General features: G+C 45.6%; 6 protein-coding genes across 6 annotated transcripts; 3 read left to right on the forward strand and 3 right to left on the reverse strand.

Annotated features, from left to right (window-relative positions):
• Positions 1-161: 161 nt before the first annotated feature.
• On the forward strand, positions 162-3104 carry I203_102976 (uncharacterized protein; the record flags this gene model as incomplete). Its single annotated transcript, XM_019147255.1, has 8 exons — positions 162-1166; positions 1225-1291; positions 1354-1530; positions 1606-1691; positions 1754-2215; positions 2358-2624; positions 2701-2743; positions 2875-3104. 8 exons carry the CDS (start codon positions 162-164, stop codon positions 3102-3104), a joined length of 2337 nt encoding a protein of 778 aa, XP_019003805.1.
• Positions 3105-3703: 599 nt separating this feature from the next.
• I203_102977 (eukaryotic translation initiation factor 3 subunit C) lies at positions 3704-6786 on the forward strand (the record flags this gene model as incomplete). The annotated part of the gene is made up of 7 exons (XM_019147256.1): positions 3704-3949; positions 4040-4134; positions 4212-4761; positions 4824-5162; positions 5224-5406; positions 5459-6240; positions 6300-6786. The coding sequence occupies 7 exons, from the start codon at positions 3704-3706 to the stop codon at positions 6784-6786; spliced, it is 2682 nt and encodes an 893-aa protein (XP_019003806.1).
• Positions 6787-6953: 167 nt separating this feature from the next.
• Positions 6954-9243, reverse strand: I203_102978 (uncharacterized protein; the record flags this gene model as incomplete). The annotated part of the gene is made up of 11 exons (XM_019147257.2): positions 6954-7010; positions 7075-7413; positions 7480-7721; positions 7787-7951; positions 8015-8139; positions 8197-8283; positions 8338-8388; positions 8445-8539; positions 8598-8741; positions 8801-9073; positions 9145-9243. The coding sequence occupies 11 exons, from the start codon at positions 9241-9243 to the stop codon at positions 6954-6956; spliced, it is 1677 nt and encodes a 558-aa protein (XP_019003807.2).
• Positions 9244-9981: 738 nt separating this feature from the next.
• On the reverse strand, positions 9982-10803 carry I203_102979 (uncharacterized protein; the record flags this gene model as incomplete). The annotated part of the gene is made up of 1 exon (XM_019147258.1): positions 9982-10803. One exon carries the CDS (start codon positions 10801-10803, stop codon positions 9982-9984), a length of 822 nt encoding a protein of 273 aa, XP_019003808.1.
• A 935-nt stretch (positions 10804-11738) lies between these two features.
• I203_102980 (uncharacterized protein) lies at positions 11739-14172 on the reverse strand (the record flags this gene model as incomplete). Its single annotated transcript, XM_019147259.1, has 11 exons — positions 11739-12046; positions 12107-12280; positions 12346-12508; positions 12565-12675; positions 12740-12868; positions 12926-12996; positions 13051-13151; positions 13209-13378; positions 13451-13641; positions 13734-13920; positions 14086-14172. 11 exons carry the CDS (start codon positions 14170-14172, stop codon positions 11739-11741), a joined length of 1692 nt encoding a protein of 563 aa, XP_019003809.1.
• A 553-nt stretch (positions 14173-14725) lies between these two features.
• On the forward strand, positions 14726-16068 carry I203_102981 (uncharacterized protein; the record flags this gene model as incomplete). The annotated part of the gene is made up of 5 exons (XM_019147260.1): positions 14726-14955; positions 15166-15222; positions 15284-15345; positions 15425-15506; positions 15585-16068. 5 exons carry the CDS (start codon positions 14726-14728, stop codon positions 16066-16068), a joined length of 915 nt encoding a protein of 304 aa, XP_019003810.1.
• Positions 16069-16291: the final 223 nt, after the last annotated feature.

The raw sequence follows: 16291 nt of genomic DNA on the forward strand, positions 1-16291 counted from the left end.
GCGGGGCACCAGAGCATGTCCACGTGGAAATGCTCGATTTTCGGTAAAACCATAAGATCATTCAAAGATACTATGACAAGCCTACACAGATCTTGCTGTTCTAGCCTTCACGAATCTCATCAGGACACCTTCAGTTAGCCTTGAAAAAGGGACTCCTGGCAATGCTCTCCGCCGTCATCCGAGTGGCAGCTCGTTCAGCCGCCATACAGTTGGAAGAAGTAGCTGCTTTGTCTGCCGCGGCATCCGTCAACAGCCAAAATACAAGCAAAGGCAAAGGCAAGGAGAAGGAGGTAGTTCTGGATCCGGAATCAAGTGTCGATCAAGTACAAAATGATTTGACCAAATTACAAACATTATCGGATATACTGGAACAACATGAATCGAGATCGACACCTCTCCCTCCGGCTTCTTCTTCGACATCCTCGAGGAAATTATCTCCTCTCGATAGGTTGATAGCCCAAGCTCCTCATTCACCCCCACCACCCGCTCCTGACACACATCCAGATAGACACATAGAAGCTGAACAACGTAAGAAGAAAGGTCTACCTCCTACCCCATCCTCCGAGACTCTTATTTCCCCTTCACCTTCAAAGTCTCGATCCAAGACTGTTTCATCGAGTACAAGCTCATCTTCTAGACGACCACCGACAAATTCCATTGGATCCTCACTCAATGATCTGATCAAAGCTTCGCCTCGGCAGAATCCACCGCCAGCACCTGACACCCACCCTGATAGACATATAGAAGCTGAACAATCTAGGAAAAGGAAATTGCAAACCCCTTCTCCTTCTGATTCCGCTTCCGCTTCTGTCCAATCGACTGCTACAAAAGAGGAGAAACTCAATCAGTCCAATACAGCGTCTACATCTAAGCCGCTGGATGAGCTGGTGAATGCATCGGCTTATTCTATACCTGCACCTTCCGAGGGAACATCATCAAATGTAGAAGCTCCGGCTACGGCCTCTGCAAGTACTCAAAAGTTTGGAAACGATCTGTCGGTTCCAGCAAAGCGGCTAACGGAAGCAGCGCAGCCGACACAGCTAGATACCAGCTCAGCGATATCTGACGAAGCTAGTGTTGTCCAGCCCATAGAGACGGAAGATAGAAAAGATGATCTGGGAGCGGATCTGACATCTTTAAGATCTCAGCTGGACGACGAAGCCGATGTGAGTCCAAAAGAGCAATAATCGAATCAGGATTAGTGTAGTTGACGTTGATCTATAGACTCCAGTGGTTTTACGAGCATCGAAAGTCCCTTCATCAAGATTAGGTAGATTGTTCCATTATGGATGTAAGCGAACTCTTACTGTATATACTGTGTGTGAAAAGCTGATTCTTGTACGTTCCTCATAGCTCTTGCTGCATCTTTATCTATCGGAGCAGCATCAGAGTCGATTCGTCGTACTGCAGGAGGGAACAAGACTGGTGGAAGTGTACTCATGAGTGATGCGAATATAAGGAGACTGGTCGCTACTTTAGGAAGAATGAGAGGTGCAGCGTTGAAATTGGGTCAATTCATGAGTATACAAGGTATGTCGACCACCTAGCTCAACCAGAAAGGTAAGACACAGGTCATGACTAATAATGAATCTGCCTGTATGGCAGACAACCACATGTTACCTCCTGAAATCGAACAAGTCTTACATCAGGTACAAGCTCATGCGAATTATATGCCTGATTGGCAGATGGAGGTGGGTATCCTGTATTCCGATGATCTTGATTACCGCATCTACTGACTCAAATGTGTCTGTAGAAAGTGATGCGAGAAGAATTCGGTTCAGATTGGCAAACCCTCTTCTCCTCCTTCGACCGTACCCCCATCGCATCCGCATCGATAGGCCAGGTCCATCGAGCGACGCTTGCCTCTACTGATGAGGCCGTGGCGGTGAAAATACAATTCCCAGGTGTATCGTCGTCTATCGAATCGGATTTGAATAACTTATCGTTGTTACTTCGATCATCTGCATTATTACCCAAGGGACTGTATTTGCAAAATACAATAGCAGTCATGAGGAGGGAATTGCAAGATGAGTGCGATTACGTCATGGAAGCTGCGGCAGGAAGGAAATTCGCGGAATTGCTCAAAGATGATGATTATTTCTCGGTACCCAGTGTTGTGGAAGAGGGAACGACTGGACGGGTGTTGACCACTAGTTGGATGGATGGGAAACCTTTGAGTAAAGTCAGGGGATTGAGCCAAGAGGCAAGAGATAGGGTGAGTACGATTTTCTAGAGCTCACAAACATCTCTTATCTCAATAAGATGCGAATATCCAGTTCCTCTCTCTATACCATTCTGTTATATCACGTTGTTACATGAAAGATAAGCTGGGCTGACCATTCTACTAACACGCGCAGATCGGTACCAACATTCTTCGATTATGTTTAATGGAACTATTCCAATTCCGATTCATGCAAACAGATCCCAATTGGGCGAACTTTCTCTACACCAACACGAATGGTAAAGAAGGTATCCAACTGATTGATTTTGGAGCTTCTAGAGAATACACCAAGGAGTTTATGGATGGTTGGTACAGGTTGTTGAAATCTTGCCTGGTGGGCGACCGGGGAATGATGAAAGAGGAGAGTCTGAAATTAGGTTATTTGACTGGTGAAGAGAATGATGTGAGTTGCACTTGTCCAATCACAGTAATCGACTTTACCAGGTGGATCGCAAGGTGTGCTGACTGATTGTCCATAGGTCATGGTGGAAGCTCATTTGGATTCTATGGCATTGGTTGCGAGTAAGTCACAATGTTTCTCCCAATACACGTAGCATTCGTTACACGTAGCATTCGTTATGATCAAGTCATGATCATGTGATGACTATCTCCCTATCACTCGACATATTGCTAATCCGTCAAAACCATTCTAGGTCCTTTCTCGTATTCCGGCAAATACCCATTCGCCAAACAAACCATTACCGACTCTGTTCGAGCCCTTATCCCTATCATGTTGAAACATCGATTAACCCCTCCTCCACAAGAAACTTACTCTCTCAATAGGAAATTGAGTGGTGCGTTCTTGATGTGTGCGAAATTGGGCGCAAACGTAGATTGTCAGAAGCTTTGGGAGGAGAATGTTGGGAATTATAAGGAAGGATAGATGACGACGGATAAGATGTATACATGTGTCTCGTTGAAGCATAGATCAGATGACATGAGATACAATCGCTAGCCACGGTCAATCAAGCTCTCCCCTTGAATACTAAGGGTCGTGCATTCGTCTCATCTCGAAAGTTGACACAAATGGCCAAGAGGCAGTACGAGTGTCCAAGCAGATACCGATCATACCATGTCGTCCTCACCACACTGAATGCATCAAGCTAGAATCTGCTCTGTCTATGCATCATCCAGTATGGGGATCCCTTTGTACGTCTGCCGCATGTGCCACACGTATTTCTTTCAGCTTATTGTCGTTTCGGCGTTTTCGGTGATATAAATCCTGTGGTCGTAAGCTCCCCCTCGTGTCCTCTGATTATTTCGATAAAAGATGTTAATTCAACCACACTCTCATTGTTCATCGCTCATCTACTTGCACACCCGTGGTGGTATATAGCATAGCATATAAAAACGTCTTTGGTCATCCTCGCAAGTACCATATCCAGACGGCCACTTTGACAAGCTTACACTTTAGACCGCAAGCTTTGCAACACACCACCTCAAAAAAGCAGAATCAGCTCAGCAATTAGCTAGTCAACCAATATGTCTTTCTTCGCCAAATTAGGATCCGATTCCGATTCATCCTCTTCCTCCGGATCAGACTCTGAGGAATCCATCTTGTCCGGAGATGAGGGTATAGCTCAAGATAGGAAATTGGCAGAGGCCAAGAAGACCAAGAACAAAGCTTCAATGTTTTTGAGGAGTGATGCGGAGGATAGCGATGAGGAGAGTGAAGAGGATAGTGACGAGGATGAGGAAGAGTTGAGCGATAGTGAGGATGAGAGAGCGGTGAGTGAAATCATCCCAATTGGAATAAGTCTGGTTATCGTGGACTTGCCCATGAAGGGATATGCTGATATATGGCATTCTATTGGACAGGCCCGAGGAAACAAATTCTTGATGGGTGCAGACTCCACCGACGAAGAGGAAGAAGAGGAGGATAAGACCATAGTGTTAAGTGCCAAGGATAAGAGGTGAGTAATTTTCCCTCATAAGTCGTCGTGTATATCATCTGTTCGGACTAAGATCTGATGGTTCTGACTTTTCTCAGATTCGCTGAAATGGAAGCTGCTATCCACAATATCACCAATGCTACTCGAAACAACGACTGGGTTTTAGCTTCCACAGAATTAGACAAGGTGTTCAGGTTCATCCAACGACATCAAGTTACAGTCGTCGCTACTACCGTATCAGCCGCTGGTCATATTCCACCTAGATTCTTGGAAATCTTAGTTTCATTGGAGAAAGATGTTAATGAAACTATCGCTTCTGAAAAATCAGCCAAGAAGAAGATGGCTCCTGCCAAAGCCAAGGCATTGAACGGTCTGAAACAAACTTTGAAGAAGAAGCAAAAGGAATTCGAAGCTGTACTTAAAACCTACATCGAAGACCCATCAGCTTACACTGCTGCTTACGAAGCCGCCAATGCCGCTCCTGCACCTAAGAAGGTAGCTAAGAAAGTTCAAATTGCCGATGGGGGTGAGGATCAAGATCAAAATGAAGATTTCATGACTATCGGTAAAGGTGGTAAAGCTCTTAACCTTACTCCTGAAGGTGTATTCAAAACTCTTAGAGAAATCTTCGAACAACGTGGAAGAAAGGTGAGTCACTCGTACTGACTCATCCGCATGGTGGATTCAATTAACATGTCTGTTTCATTTAGAACACCGATCGAGCCGAAACTATCAAGATTTTGTCCAAGCTCCTCGAAGTCTCCGAAACCACCTATCAAAAGATTAGAGTCCTCCTTGCCCTCGTTCCCGCTCGATTAGATTATTCCCAAAATCTCGCTCATATCCCCCATGATTCTTGGGTATTGGGTTTGAACGAGCTCGATCAACTTGTCACTTTACTTTTGGATAACCCCGATTACGTTGTTCAAGAGACTGTGGGAGAGTACGATGACCTCGTCGAGAGGGAACCTCAAGTGGTCAATGGAAAGAAGGAAAGAGTCACTGTGGCAGGTAGTTTGATCAGTCTTTTGGAGAGCCTGGACAACGAAGTGAGTCCTGTCTGAAGACCCAACAAAATGTCGCTCATGCTAATCGTCGTCAAATCCCTAGTTCACCAAAACTCTCCAACACACTGATGCTCACGAGAAGGGATCCGACTACATTGAGCGATTGAGGCAGGAAGCACCCCTCTACACCCTCATCGCCAAAGCCCAATCCCTCTTCGAACATGAAGCGACCACCGACTCCACTGCTCGAGCTGTCATTAGACGATTGGAACATGTTTACGCTAAAGTGAGTTCATCCTCTATAAGGTTTTGTGATTTTTAGCTAATTTGACGTCTAGCCCAACATCATTATCGAACATTTCGAATCGAAAATACCATCCAGCCTCCAATCCAAGATCGTTCCTACCGAAACCAAGAGAGATGCCGAGGGACTCATCCACGATTTGTGTGTCTACATCTACGGTTCCGACGCTCCTGTCTTACGTGCTCGAGCCATCCTCTTCCACATCTTCAACCATGCTTCTCACGGACGATATCACCAAGCTCGAGATCTCTTACTCATGTCCCACTTGCAAGATACCATCCAACATGCCGACGTCACCACTCAGATCCTTTACAACCGAGCTATCATGCAATTAGGTCTCGCCGCATTCAAGCTCGGTTACGTCACTGAATGTCAGACGATCCTCGGTGATATGTTTGCCACTCAACGACAGAAGGAGTTACTTGCTCAATCGGTTCAAAGGTATCAACAGCAATTATCGCCCGAGCAAGAATTGATCGAGAAGAGGCGATTGCTCCCCTTCCACATGCACCTCAACGTCGAATTGCTCGAAGCCGCATACTTGACTTCGTGCATGTTGATCGAAGTCCCTCTCTTAGCTTCGGTCGATACTGAGGAACAAAGACGTCGAGTTACCTCCAAGGTCTTCAAGAGATTGTTAGATCTTGCTGATAGACAAGCTTTCATGGGACCCCCCGAAAACACCCGAGACCATATCATCAAAGCTTCAAAGGCTCTGCAAGCTGGAGAATGGGAGAAGGCCAGGGATTTGATCTTGTCAATCAAGATTTGGTCATTGTTGGAGAATGTTGACCAGGTCAAGGATATCTTAGCAAAGTGGGTACCCATCAGAATTTTCTGGGACGCAACGCTGACATCTGCTTCTGTGTCAATAGGAAAATCCAAGAAGAAGGTCTACGAACCTACTTATTCACCTATTCATCATACTACGCTTCCCTTTCCCTTTCACACCTCGCTACAACATTCTCATTACCTCAACAGACCGTCACTTCCATAATCTCCCGAATGATCTATACCGACGAATTACCAGCTTCCCTAGACCAGATTGACAAAGTGGTGATCTTCCATCGAGTTGACCAATCGGATGTTCAACGATTAGCTCAACAGTTGGCCGAAAGGACTTCATCGTTATTGGAGCAGAATGAGAAGACCCTAGATTTGAAATTAGGATCAAACCAACAGAATACAAATGATCAGCGATCGGGTCAAACGGCGTCTGCGGGTCAGGAGGGTGGAAATAAGAATGAACGAAGGGGAAATAACGGTCAGAGAGGTTCGTACAGAGGTAGGGGCGGTAGAGGTAGAGGTGGATTTAATGCTGGTTTAGGTTCGACAATGGGTAGAAGAGTTACTGCTCAATAAGTTTCACGTCTGACTAGATAGGTTTCGGCTTCATGCATTCGCATATGTGTATAACGACCATTGCAATAGATATTTCATCCAAGATGTTGCATGATTTCTTCTGCACGTTTTGAATGCAGGACATATGATATGATAAAATATCATGTACAGTGATATGCATCAGCCGACTATTCTTCATCCTGCTTATCGGTCTTATCAGCATACTTGAGCAAAGCTTCTCTAGGCTACAAATCAGTTCATTTTAATGAGCTGTGAGTCTTCAAGATACCGCGTACAGACCAAACTTACATCTTCAAAGACCATCTCAGATGGGAACAAAGTCTGCACGAAGCCCTGAGTCTCACTTGCCCCCAATCTACCACCTCGTCCAGCTCCTCTGACAGGTTCCATAGGTTTCATCTTCTTTGCTTTCTTTTCCTTTTGATGTAATGATTCCCTATGTCCTTTATCTTTGAACATTGGCAGTGCATCTGGCGTGTAGATGACTGGTTGTACATCGGCAGTGGAGAACGATGGATCTCGAGGTGCAGTCTTGGGTAATTTCGCAAGTGGTAATAACGCTCCTCGGATCGATGAGTGGGGTGAGTATAAAACGTGTAAAGCCCCTGTAGATAATGATGCGAATATCTGACAGCGTACCCAAGATCAGTCAGCATGATCGAATTGATATCTTTCATTGTTAGAGGGTCTTACCTGATTGATTCTCGAATGCCATTCTACTCTGACCACACTACCTTCCCCAATGGCTATTCGTCTTTCTTCCTTGAGATCCTGAGAGTTCAAGAAGACCAATCCGCCTTTTTGACCTTTAGGAGCTGATATTCCAGTTAAGATTGATTTGTTATCAGGGGAGAAAATGATATTGGTCTCAGGATACAGGTTATCTAATCCTGTCGCTACTGCTAAGGGTTTTCGTATAGACCGTATGTCCCATACTGCACCACAATATCAGAGATTGTTTCTTAATGCAAGTTTGAATCGCAATAAGGGGTTCACTCACATTTTACGGTATCGTCTCCACCTCTCGTCGCTACTCTAGTCCCGTCCCTTGAAAAGACCACTCCGGTGGTCTCGGTGTTCTTAGCATGAGCATTATCGTTGCTGTAATTTGGTCTTGCGTAGTTTGAAGACGTATTCCAGATATGCAATGCACCATCGAAACATGCTAATTTTTAGTAGAAGGGATCAGCTGATTGTATTCAGATAGCCGAAGTAAAGCTGAATTCACCTCCTGCAATCATCTTGCCATCTGGGCTCCAGGCGCACGAAGTCACTCTTGTCCTCGCTCCTCTCTCTTTCGATCTCACGACTATCACCTGTTTCTGTTTCCTCTTGTTTTCAAGATCCCATATACTAGTAACACCAATCAGCTTCCCTTCCGATCAACATATGGGGGAGAAGGAAGCTTACCGTAATGTCGAATCGCTCGAACATGTCAAGAACAGTGAATTATCCGTTGGATGCCATGCTCCCCCATTTATCTCCGCTGTATGGCCGCTAAAATCATCCCCTGTCAGCTGGGTATTGAAATTAGAGTTTATGACAGCTTACTTGGTATTCTTCATATCCCTCAGATAGACATCTCCTTTATTATACTCCACTCTATGACAAAATCAGCTTGTTGCTCTTTACCTGCAGATATCCGAAAGCGAGCTCACCCTTCTTCACCATCTTTATTGAAAACTTTCGGCTGCAGCGTACCAGAAACTACCAACAAGTTTCTTCCATCAGGCGAATATGATAAATCATGTACCTAATAAAGATCCACGTACCAGTCAGCTATGGACGCGTTAGATGATCGAATAGCTCACATAATAATTCCCATTAGGTTCAAAGCTTTTGAAAGGTTTCAACCTAGAATCCATACCTCCAAAGTCCCATAGTTTCGAATCGCAGTCATGTGATCCAGTTGCTATCCTCGCCCCAGATGGATCGATAGCTAGAGCCGAGAGGACCTATCATGCTTCAAATCAGGTTCTGACCATTCACCGCTCATTTCTGGGATTGTACTCACCTTCGTATGATCCTTCAATATGATCTCATGAGATACAGGTGTCCTATCTACTTCTTCCTCATCATCATATTCATCTTCATCGCTGTGTTCCTCTGAGTTCACCTCGGCCTCGCCATCTGCTTTCCGCTTAGCCCCGGCCGCAGAAGGTGGTGCCGGTCCAATTTCCTCATCTTCTTCGTCCTCTTCCGCTTTCGTTGTTCTTACTTCAGTTGCGGGTGTAGGGGTTTTAGATGGCCCAGGTTCCTGTGTATCCTTTCTGGGTATTTCGGGTTTCTAGTGATAGATTCATATCAGTACTTAGCCTAGGGCGACAGACAATGATTCGTGTAAGGGGATCAACTCACCGGCTCAAATCGCTTGGTATTATCCACTTTCGCTCTGAGATTTGACGCAGGTGCTTTGGCCTTTTTGCCAAAACTCATGGGTAGACCAAACCCTTCCATTTTGAAATGTCCGAATAGAGTAGTGGAATGTGTGACCAGGAAAAGTGATGTTCTTATGGTACAAAAATCGAGTGCAAGTTCCACTATATGGCTCATTAACGAGAGATGCGAGCGAATGATGATGAACGGAAGCATTTCTTGTTTATGCGGACTGAGGTCGAGTGGCAAAATCCCAAGGTTGCATAGGCCCATCTGCTCATTCATATCACATTTGCATTATCACTGAAGTAAAAACAGCTAATATACGGGTGGAGAAGACATGGCGATCATTCAGCAGCTCAAGCTACCTACGTCTCTGGCTGGTGCATCGGTGTCAAGGGTCTCACCGGGTATATTACAAGTGGACTGCTGTCAGAGGTCTTGCGGTCTCCTTCTGGCCATGAGGTTGACTTATTCTTCAGGAAAACTATTCACGCCGAAATGGACCACGCTGCCACAAGCATGTCAGTTTCTTACCTGGGAAGCTCACAGAACATTCGTATCATCCCTCACTTGTTTGACATCGGGTCCTAAAGCTAAAATTTGTCTTCTGGCCAGTACGTCATCCACGAAGGAGAGTCAGTCACCATGTCAAAAGGAGGACTGTCACTGTCCGGTTTGGTACTAGAACATATTGTTTCATTGGGTACAGTGTATTCTACCATGCATTTTTTGTGACAATACAATTTCGACAAAGGTATTACTGTACAATACAAAAAATCGGCCATTCAACTTCACCTTGCTTCCTGACCCCAAAGGTCAGCGCGAGGTGTATTCATCAGGCCATAATGGTCTCTTCCCCTCAGGTAATTTCGAAGTTCCTAAAGAACTCTTGAAGTAGACAATTAAGTCATATGTATTCCTACCTAGCGTGGGCAATTCAATTTCCGTCTTTTCATTTGGTATGATTAACGAATACTTCTTAGCCGTCAAATACTCTTTAGTTAATTCCGTACCATGCAATAAAGTACGTTTGGTTGAATTCGGTTCATAACTCCCTTTTGCTCTTACTTCACTCTTCTCAAATAAATCTTGCAAGGTCTTTTCAGGATCTGACCCAGATCTTATAGATCGTTCCCATACCTCCTTCACTTTGCTCTCCACCATCCCCTGTATAATCTTTTGGTAAAACCCTTCGCTCAAGGATCTCTCCATTCCCTCACGTACATTGGGGATATAATGTGATAACTGATGATCCACTTTCATACATCCTTCAAAGTCCTGTTGAGCCATTTGACAAGGAACCTTGTCCAACAATTTCGATGTGGTAGTATGAACCAAAGTGACTGTTTTAAACGCCAAATCAAGTTGACACTGAGTATCGAACAATTTCTCTTCTGCTATTCTAATTCTCTCTTCTGAAATTCGATTTGATAATGTCAGAGCGTAATGTCTATCTTCCATATTCCTGTTGCTACTGGGACTAGTGGCGGAGGTATTCAGACATGTCGTATAATCACATCCACCCGATGGAGGAGAATAAACGCTATGGCTCAGGGGAAGAGGGGAAGGTGAAGGTATTGAAAATATAGTGTCGGGTTCAAGAGTCGGTGTGGCGATATCGTCTGGATTATTAGACATGATATATATACGACTTGGGTTAAATGTATCTTTTCCTGAAAGACTAGGGGTATAATTCCAGTTATCGGAATGGGATGCCATGCTGTACTACAGTGATCTTGTATACTGTAATAAGAGCTCGGTTGATGATACCGCTTTGTTTGGGAGTTGAGCGGCGACGCGGAAATTGGCTTCGATGTGAGGGTATCAGTTAGAGAGATTCACTTATCAAGTCAAGCGTAAGCGTAAGGAGAGAAGTGGCAAACACATTCAGCTTCGATTCTCCGTCAACCGGTCACAGAAATCGAATGAAGAAAGAGAGGCGGACAAGTCTTCTCTCCGACTGATTCGCCATCAGCTATACCTTGTCACACTGCGTCCTAACACCTAACAAAGGACATCGAAATCATTCATACCTTTCAGCCTTCGTTTCGTCATGTCCTCTTACATCGATGTCTTCTTGCTCCGCTGCGTATAACAACACCAAAATGACCGAGGGCCTGCCGAAGACGGCTGATAATGTGATTATTCTTGAGGTAACCCGTCCACACTGCAACAACGTGTATGGTCAAATACTGTATCATACCCTTCGATAGCGCACAACAGTCTTCGATCCGTTCACGATAGGTTGATAAATTACATCGGTCTTCCTTATATATGTCTTCTCATGGAAAAATCGATGGCATATCTCATTATTGCACTAGTCAGTGTTCTCCTTCCAGCACGGCCGGATCATGCAATTCAGAGTACATCGTCATCCACACTACATACCTATGTACTGTACGAATGAAAGAGCGATCCGTCATGTCTCGTGATTTTAGGGTATATATAATATTTTCTTCTTTTGTGATCTTCGTGCTTCTCCACCTCAATCTCCATCACAACAGCAATACCTCTCCTACCGCCAACACATGATCTCGTCATTCTAAACCGATCCCATCGCATTGGACAACTAATTAATCCTTGGTAGATCGGGTAGTCCTCTTTCGTACTTCGGGATTGGTGACCTCGGGGTTGGGGACGGGTACACCGGCATCCTCCAAAGCTTTCTTCTCTTCTTCTCCGGCGGGAGCAACGGGTGCGACAGCTTTGGTAGATGGTGTCTTCTTGACAGTGGTAGTTTGTTTCACCTTGGTAGGAGCAGAACCGATCAGACCGAATAGAGCAAGGAGCATACCGAGAGTGGTGAAAGCGGTGAGGGCGAGACCGGCGGCAACTTCTGGCATTTGTTTGACAGCAGAGGCGGCATCGATGCTAGCGAGGTCTACATTCATTTCATTGTCAGTTGATACCATTGATAACTTTCAACATCAAAGTAACTCACGGATGAATTCGTAAACCTTCAATCGGATCTTATCGACCAAAGTGTTAGGGTGGTCGAGATCCTCGTCTTCCAAAGATCCCTCAGCTTCTTTCTCAATGGGCTTCTTGACGTGGAAAGTCTCGTCGGCGAATTTCTTGGCTTGAGAAGCATCGTGACCAATGAAGATGTTGTCGACTAAATGATACATGGAAGTGTAAGCTAACGATGCACACCGAATTGAATCCCATCACGTGGCTTACAGAGAATATCCTCAGTCATGGTCCAAAGTTCGATACCAATACCAGCGATCTTAGTGAAGTCAGATGGGTGCAAGTCTTCGAAGAAAGCGGGGTTAGGGATCTTGGCAGCTGCCCATGGACCTTTGTAGGCTGGGTTGGCGATCTTGGGAACAGTCCATTTGCCCTGTGAATGAGAATGTCAGCCTCGCAAGTCTAACGCAATGCATGATCGAAACTCACCTTATAATTAGGGTTCTTGATCTTGGGTTGAATCCATGGACCACATCCAGCAGCTTCTTCACATTTAGGGTTGGGAACCATAGGAGGTACCCAGTCACCATCTTCTTCGTCCTACACAATAAATCAGTCAGCTACCATAAACACGCGGAGGTTCCTGAAAGCAAGCTGAACTTACATCCCATTCTTCAGGCTTCTCGGCTTCGGGATCAGGGATATATTCTGGCTCATCCTCGAGCCAGTCATCGGGTTTGGTGGCGTCATTGTCGGTCACCATGAGAGGAGCGTCTTCGTCCCAATCGGCAGGCTATGAAACAACGTCAGCTACGTTGCCCATAGAAGAATGTAAAACCAGCTGACTGACCTTGGTGGCCTCGAGATCATCGATCTCAGCTTCGTCGACCCACGATTCAGGCTTGAAGTCCTCAGGGTCGTCTAAGAAAGGGAAAGGTCAGCCGAGGCTATGAGAGTCCAAGGCGGCTGACGTACCAATTTCCTTAGGTGGATTAACGGCAGGAGTGAAATCTTCAAGGAGACTACCGGTCTTGACTGATTCATCATTGATGAGGATCTCGAAGGTTTGATCGGGGCTACCCGAGCATCATCAGTACACTGCCATTGTCAAGGTTGATATAGGCGATACGTACTTGACGATCAAAGTGTATAGAGCCGTGGTCTTGGTAATCTTAGGAGCAGGAGGGTTCTTGAGGTGTTTCTCTTCCCATTCACCGGTAATTGGGTTTCGGTGTCTGAAGATGAAGTGAACTTTGTTGGTGGAACCACACTTGTCGGGACCGAACATGATTGTGAATGGGGTCTAGCAACATGCAGTACGGATGAAATTAGCATCGGACATTGGCAGAAACGTGATCAGAGCAGGATTGCTGACCTTGTCTGTGTAATCTTCACCAGCTCTGAAACCTTCACCTCCTTCACCTTCGGTCAAGAGTTTGATGTAAGCACCACCGCATTCAAGTCCCTTTTGAAGTTTGACTTCGTATTGGACTACTAGGGGTTTACCCTTTGGGTCGATGGGTTCAGGGAAAAGAGTTGAGATGGCATGGTGAGCGGCCTTGGTTTCTACGGGCATTTGATACCAATGTCAGCATTGTGATCGTAATACCAACCACAAGTGCAGGTGATGCTGTCAACAAGGCGAAGGCTGAACTCACTCAATACAAGACCTCGATCACCTTGAATCCCAGGATACACCTCTGGTTCTTCAACTTCCCATTGACCGACATAAGAAAAGATCTCATCGCCTACCGGAGTCTGCTTGGTGGCTCGGGAGATGGTCCATCGGGAGTCGGCAATGTTCTCGTTGAACTGTTCGATGAAAGGGGCGGTGAGGGATGTGGGCTATATGAATATATCAATGTCAGTGACGAATCCCGCTGTTTCTTGGTTACACGTCCCAGCTATGGATAAGACATAGAATAGCTGCACCACAGAGCTCTAACCGCTCCGCACATTCCACCATGATCGACATCATCGGCTTGACTGACGGACTGTACAACCACTCACATTAAATACAGCTTGTTCGGCAGCAGCCGAAGCAGCCAACATCAAGGCTGAAGTACCAGCTGCGCTGACGACGTTTTGGGCTCGCATCGTATTTGGGAGTATGTGACTAACGTAGACCTAGAGAATGGAAAGATGGTGAGGTTGAGAAAGTCGAGAAAGCGAGGAATGGGATGGAATAAGTTTGGATGTGACTACGGGATCGCGTCAATGGCAGTGACAGTGACAGATGCCGACGTGGAAGATATACAAGATATCGCATCAGACACGTGTATCAACGGTCTGTGGAATATTCCAGTATATCCATTTATTGTATTTTATCCTGTCCACCGGAGGATAACGTAAACATGTGGCAAGTAACCGATACAATGGCGATGCATGGCGATGATGTAGTAACCTAACCTCGTGTCAAGTGCTTGCTCGTTGATTACGAGTACTGTTTGAGAATTCACATAGTGAACTACATCCGATGTTATTCAAGTGTGTCTAGTGACCAGTTAGAGCGAGGATCACGTCTACTTCTCATTAAACATAATTGCATCTCATATCTCTTTTGGTTGTCTATATACACATATTTATCATTTACATCCTTGGTGTTAGCAGCTTGTATTTTCCAGCAACAACAGCAACTTGGACAGACACGATGATCCCACCCGAACCACCCAAACACACCTACGCATCCACTCACCCACACCCTGATCATATTGATATCCCACGTACAGAGGGACCACCGGCACCGGCGACGGATGATCTGTTGGAGTCACCGCCTTTGGTGTCCAGTGCGGATAGGCCACCGCCTTCTAGGGGGATTCTGAAGAATCCCCTCAGAAGGGGTAGCGGGATGGGGGAGGAGGGGATGGTGGTGGATAACCAGTGAGTTTTCACTTTTGCTACGGCAGTTCGGGGTGGGATGGGGGCGGTGTTCATATCAAGGGCGGGTGGGTGGGCACAGTACATATCGGTAGCTAGGGGTGGGATGGGGTCACAGTTCATATTGGTAGCTAGGGGTGGGATGGGGGAATACTACTAGATATATGAAACATATATATAGCATCTATACTGACTACGACATATACTTTATAGCCTACAATGGGACGAAGCAAACATCGCATTGACCGAGATACAGAAGGATTCGTTAATGTGAGTGATGCTATGTTATCTATACGATATATGTTACTAACATACACTACTATGTTTATAGGAAAATCACCGAACCCAAAACACCCTATGTACGATACGACGCTGAGAACGATCGAGTGTTGGGTGGGTCATTCATCTTCTTATGACTCGACTATCACTCATCTGGAATTGTACCTTACTTACATATGTCACGTTGATGTAGACAACGATATCCCAAACTTCGACCTCGAGCATGATCAAGCTCCTAAATCACCTAATACACCTCTGGATCCAGGACGGGGAAGGTAAGACTTCTTTCTCGTTTATGCATCTTGCATGATTCAGTTTGAGGTACAAGGGCTGACCCGTATGAACTCGACCAGCTTCCCAAGCACCCCCAACTCCCTCGCCGAAAATACCCTCTTCAACTCTCAAGCTCAACAACCTCAAGACGAAGTACCCAGACGACCTTCCGTTTCAAGCAGTTCCTCTCGATCAGCTTCATTCTCGTTACCTGCTCGCGACAGACCCGTTCGACCCGGCTCATCTGGCTCATCCAGATCATCTCACTCTTCTCAATCAGGTGGAAAACCCAATATCCCCGGACCGGAGGCATTGGGAGCGACAGCCGCTAATACCGCTGCCAACTCCGGTGAGGTATTTAGCGATAGCGAAGATGAGATGGACGAAGAGCAGAAAGCGAAACATAAGGAATTCGCCGCAAAGAGAAATAACCATTATTCAAAAGAGGCTGCCTTCGCTATGAAAAAGGCTAGGGAGCTGTTACAGAAGGAAGAAGATGATGAACAAGAAGAGGAAGGAGGTGCTAATGGTGTGGCTAATGGGAGGATGGACATTGATGGTTAGGGATTCTAAGAGCGATTTGACCGGCCGTCTCAGGTGGAAGTGAATCGCAACTCTACCTCTGTAAAGGTATTTACTTAATCACTAGATTGTTTTGAACTGTTTGGAATTGAGAGAATGAGGAGAAACCTGAGTTGAAACCGACGTTTAAAGGAGATTGCGTTTTTATGTCGTATATTGTATTATCTATCATCTTTCTCTCTTACATCCACCTGTACATGAATGA

Source organism: Kwoniella mangroviensis, assembly GCF_000507465.2.
Source record: "Kwoniella mangroviensis CBS 8507 chromosome 1 map unlocalized Ctg01, whole genome shotgun sequence".
Lineage (NCBI taxonomy): Eukaryota > Fungi > Basidiomycota > Tremellomycetes > Tremellales > Cryptococcaceae > Kwoniella > Kwoniella mangrovensis.